This window comes from Mastomys coucha, chromosome X, assembly GCF_008632895.1.
Source record: "Mastomys coucha isolate ucsf_1 chromosome X, UCSF_Mcou_1, whole genome shotgun sequence".
In the NCBI taxonomy this organism is placed as follows: Eukaryota; Metazoa; Chordata; class Mammalia; order Rodentia; family Muridae; genus Mastomys; species Mastomys coucha.
The window spans coordinates 11142718-11148517 of NC_045030.1; the positions used below are offsets into that span (position 1 = coordinate 11142718).

The 5800-nt window shown below is 36.8% G+C and overlaps 1 protein-coding gene across 1 annotated transcript in view; it reads right to left on the minus strand.

Annotated features, from left to right (window-relative positions):
* Window positions 1-5800, minus strand: part of Fundc1 (FUN14 domain containing 1) — a 13726-nt gene continuing 7926 nt past the window's right edge. The window contains exons 3-4 of the mRNA XM_031343271.1: window positions 824-952; window positions 1-109 (exon numbers count right to left, since the gene is read on the minus strand). Of these exons, the coding sequence (XP_031199131.1) occupies window positions 32-109; window positions 824-952 (207 nt within the window). The 3' untranslated portion in view covers window positions 1-31. The remainder of the gene's footprint in view (window positions 110-823; window positions 953-5800) is intronic.

Below are 5800 nucleotides of genomic sequence, written 5' to 3' on the forward strand. Positions count from 1 at the left end.
TTGGATCCACTACCATAGAGCCTTCAAGTCCTTAAGATGCCAGGCCTAGCAAAAAGCCTCCCACGAAGCCGCTGGATATCACAATGTTCTGCTTGATGAAGTCGGTTGCCTGAAAATCCAAGTGTCAACAAAGATACTCATAATGATGCTATAAATATTACATTGAATAGATATTAATATATTATGTTAACTACATTACATTACATATTACTTTGAATGAAATCGAACAGCAGAAGGACAATTCTACTTATGTACACTCTAATTAACTGACAGTCCCCAAAACAAATAGAAGTTAGGGGAAGGGAAATTTGGGGAAATAGTATTTTATAATTTTTTTTTAAGTTATGTAAATGGATAGTGGTAATAATTGTACAGAAGCATATATGTATATAGTACCTCTGAACTGTATACTTGCACATGGTAAACACAATGTATTTATTTTAACAACAATAAAAATGCAAATTTTAAAAGAACCTCTTATTTATTGAATTTAAGATAAATAACATTCTCAACTATTTTCTTTTCTGTTTTTTGTTTTGTTTTGTTTTTTCTTTGTTTTTTTGGGTATTTTTTTTTTGCTATTTGTTTTATTTTTTATTTTTTGGTCTATTTTGCTTTCTTGAAACAGTTTTATTTTGTAGCTCAGGCTAACAGGCTGGTCTATAATTCATAGCAATCCTCCTGATTCAGACTCTTAAGTGCTAGGATGATAGGTATGAGCTACCATGCTTGACTCAAACATCAGTTAATATAATCCCCAATCATATTGTCTACTGAAACCTATTAGCAAAAAAACAGAAGGTAAAAATTCTCATTGTCTTACTTCTTCAATTATATTGTTGATTTCAGGTGCTGCTTTATTTGCTCGCTTCTTAATCTGTCTTTTTGCTTTGTTTACATCTTTTTCAACTCTCTTCCAGTCGATCTGTACATAGCCACTGTGACTGGCAACCTGTAAACATGCAATGAGAATGACTATTAGCCCAGAAGTAGAAGGCATTGTAGTTGTGCAGGAATTCCTGGAGCTTCTAAGTAAGACATTGTTATTGACTCGCCAATGTACTCAGTCAAGAGGAAATGAACAAAGGGGACGTTGTTCCCACTCTTCTTAGGAGTGCTCTGGTCCAGTTAGAAATGCAGAGTTTTAACATAGTAACTAACTAGCTTCTTAGATGCAATCAACACAGAGTTAAGAAAAATATAGTACATGCTGGGAAAGATTCAAAAAGCTGTATTATAAGTATTATAACAGCTTTCATCCTTTAGAATAGGTAAATAGAATAGCTAAAGTGATAGATTATCTAAAGTGTATGACTAATAAAAAGTGTCTTTAAATTAAATACATGAGAAATACCTAGTAATCAGAAAGCAATCAGTTGACAAGTTATTAAAGAAATCTCAAATAGCCTGATAAAGATACTTCACTAGCTCTGAATCTACTTAATTTAAGAAGAGAGTATAGGGAAAAGGGAACCTCCATTTACTGTTGGTGAGATTGCAAACTGATATAGTCCATTTGGATATCAGTGTGGAAAATTCTTTTTTAAAAAAGCTAAAAATAATTCCACCAAATAATGCAGCTACACTACTCTTTGGCAAATGCCCAATGGACTCAACATCTACTCCACAGATATCTCCTCAGCCAGCCATGTGCATTGCTCCTCTGGTCACAATAGCTAGGAGAAGGAAACAACAAAAGTCCTACAAGTGATGAATGGGTAATGAAAATGTGGTACATATATACTATGGAATGCTATTTAGTTGTAAAGAAAAATGAAATAATTTCCAGGTAAACAGAAATAGAAAACATTTTACTGAATGAGGTAGCCCAGACCCAGAAAGACCAACACCACATGTTCTCTTTCATCTGTGGTTCCTACCTCCAAATCTTCAGATTTGAATATATAACCTGGGCTAACCACAGAAATCAGGAAAGAAAATGGAGCTCAAAAGTATGGGGTGTGTTACAGAAGGGAATAGCAGGATACAACTGATACGATGAGGAATGGGGAGTAATAGAGAATAAGGCTTAACTGGGGAGGGTGGAGGGAGGTCAATACAGAACAAGGAGCATGAGGAGAAGGAAAATAGCACTAAGGATGTTTGAAAAAGTCATAAGGAATCATATTATTTTTATTTACCTAAAATTACATATAATGTGCATTACTGTTTATATATACATGCATATATATGTATATATATATATATACACACACACACACAAAGTTATGCCACTTAGGCTGACAATACTACCCACAAGAGCCACTGATTGTTGAACAAAAGCTGATGAAAAATGCCATCTTGAGTTGCTCAGGAGTGCAAGAGACTCCTAAAATAATATTGCTACTGCCCTTGGTAATCTCCCAGTTGAAAGTAAGTAAACATTGCTGAGCACACCATGCACTTCAAACAGAGGACTTGGAGGATCTGAGCTAGGCATGATCTGGAACCTTTCTCCCTGAGGACTAGCTCTCATAGTACCAGGAGGTGCTGTTCAAAATGGCAAGGGAAAAAAAGCAACCAACTGTCCTACCCATCCATTATACCTATTAATCACAACAATTACCAGTATGAGAAGATAGCCCTAAAGGCACAATAGTGGCACTTATATTGTGATAGTAACCGACAGATAGCTATCTATTTGGACTTAAGGCCTGCTCAACAGGAAGAAAATTATGTCTTGTACTTACTGGAAACCTAGCCAACCACACAGAAGTAGTGAAATCATGGCCCTCAGAGAAGAGCCTAGTACTACTACTTTAATCATCATAATTCCTAACTGCATTCTAAATACTTATCTTGATATCCAGATAAGTGTAGCTTTTACCTAAAAATCAAAGCAGCTTTGCTTTGCAACAGATGGATATAATTACAAAACACAACTCAGACATGAGGGATACATCTATAACACAACTCCTGCACCTAAGGCTCATGGAATATCTCAGAAATAAAAGGGGAGAATCTAAGAGGCAAGGGACCAGGAAATTTGCTGTGAAGATCTTGTCTCCAACAAATGGCAGACAAGCTACACCCATGAAATCTCACCAATACGGCTGCTTAAAGAGGACCTGAACAATGAGAATATCAAATATACAGCTATAATGGAAGAAAAAGTCTTCTCATAGGGTCCCACCCTTAGACAAAGAACTACAGGCAACTAATGACTCTTGAAATGGGGAGAATTAGTCAATCCCAGGGTAGAGCCTCTAATTGAGTATCCGGTTCCAAGCTGTCATTCCTGAAATCATATACACACAAGCAACACTAAATGTGTGCATTTATACCTATATATAATAATAACAAAGGGAAGGAGGTCATGAATTTTGACAGCAGGGTACATAGAAAAAATCGGAGGTAGGAAAGGGAAGGGGAGCAATGATGAGCTTTTATTTTCATTTAAAAACTTTATAGTAATTGCTTTCCATAATAAATTTCAGACAATCAATCCTTTTTATAAAACTATAGCTAAATGCTTATTAATCTTAAGAACCTTTATATGATGCTACTGGGCCACTGACAAAACTGGAACAGGAACAATAGTGAGATGTAACCAGTATAAGTAAAATCTAAATATAAGTAAGTACATAAGAAGTAAATAATTATATATACCACTATAGGTCACTTCTATCAGTCTGATACATTCTTTACAGGCTTTTAACCACATACAAGGCTTTTAAGCACATATAAAATATTTCAAATAACCAAGATATCTGATTTCATATAAAGACTCTGACCTGCACCTTAGGCTCTATTTTCTCTGTGACTGACTCCACAGTGGACTTTGTTTACCTGCAGCTCTTCCTACACTCACTCACCAGGTACCTATTAGACTCTAGCCTCAGCAAGAGAGGTGATCAAATTGAATGGTATATGAAAAGTTTTCTGGTAGAGCCTGACACAGTGATTTGGATCATAGACATGGAGCTGATAATGAACTTTAAAGGAGACTTTCTATATGAAAACTGAAAAGTTGCCTCAAGCTAGTTGATTGCTTTATAACCTTTATAGAATTTAACTGTATGTTGAATTTCAACGTATCTTTTTACTGAAATATAAAGATTTTATGCAGGTGCATGGCTTTAGTTATTGTTAGAATAGCCAAAATGCTCTCCATGTTAACACACACTGAAGTAGAGTATCACACAGTTGCAGGGAGATGAGAAGTCTTGAGACGGTTAGTACAACGTCCCTCTGGGGTTCTCCTCTCCAACACCTCCAAGCAATCCAAGTCCTTTTCCTGCACTCTCACCACACCACAGGCACCCATCCAGTTTGGCCTTGACCATATGATTATATTTGATTGCCAGGAACTGTGAATCTTTGTATCCCTGGTAACAAATAATGTCATGCAAAAAGATGAGTGAGAAATGCTGGGTGAATAATAATAAAGACCATGAATAAATACTAAATCTCCAAAACTGTGCTAGCCAACCTGTTTCAAAGAACACACAACAAAGTAACTGGACTAGATTATCCCAATGGTTCCTATTATGTTTATGAGTGAGTGAGAAAATGGTTTTCACAGATGAGATTTCCTTGACAAGTTCATGACTATATTCCCTTAGAAAGGGAAGAAACCTGGTCAAACTGAAGGGCAACAGTGAGAAGTTAGCAACAAGTTTCAGTGCAATGATCAAGGATGAATTATCTGTTCCCAGTGAGATTCAAGTCCATCTAACCTAATAGGCAAGTGCTTTATCAGAACGAACAATACAGGACTCAATTTAGTCTTGTTCACTTCTAACTTATCTAATTAACTATAAAGAAATGCAAACCAGCAGACCAGAGGAAAGTGGAATAATAATGACCACTTTTTGAACTGTATTTCACTTTCCTTCAATACTTAATGACACTGGGTAAAGAAGCTTTATAAGCATAAAAGCTTTTCCATTAAAAATAAGGAGTATAAGCTGGATGGTGGTGGCACACACCTTTAATCCCAGCACTTGGGAGGCAGAGGCAAGTGGATTTCTGAGTTCGAGGCCAGCCTGGTCTACAGAGTGAGTTCCAGGACAGCCAGGGCTATACAGAGAAACCCTGTCTCACACCCCCCCCCCAAAAAAAGGAGTATAGTCCTTGTCTGGCATATAAGACACCCTGAATTAATCCCCAGAATTACAACAATAAAATAATACATATTAAAAATGGCACTAAGCTTTCAGGCAAAGATTCATTTCTGCTTGGAAGCTGTAAGGAGGTAGGTGGGGCTTTCTGCTTGTCAGTCTCACCATAAATGATTCAACTGTTGCACTGGGAAGATGCCCCAACTCCCAATTTCAGGTCTTCAGAATTTTTTCTTAGACTAGTTAGATTTCCCGAAATAAAAACTTCCATTAAGGATTTAGAGTTACATTAAATTTTAGTATCTAGTTCTTAAACAAGAACAACCAAGGATCATCAGACACAGAGGATGGAAGGTTTTTAATACAAAAACAGGAGACCAAAATAAGCTAGGAAGGGGAGGAGCACACTTAGACAAGGTGCTGGGGCTGCAGTTCAGTGACCAGCAACTTGTCTAGCATGTTTAATTCTTAACATTGCAAAACAAAACAACCAAAACACCAACCAAAAACAAAAATTACAGAAGCAAAAGCTGTAGGGAGAGGTTTTAAAACAAAACAAGAACTGAAAATGTAGCTCAGTGGTAAAGTATTTGCTTAAGTATGTACAAGGCCCTGTGTTTGACCCCTAATACCATAAGAAAAAACAAAACAGGGAAGGGGGGAAGAAAGGGAGGGAGGGAGGGAAGGAAAGAAGGAAGGAGAGGGGGGATGGACTAGGAGGAGGGAAGGAAAGGAGA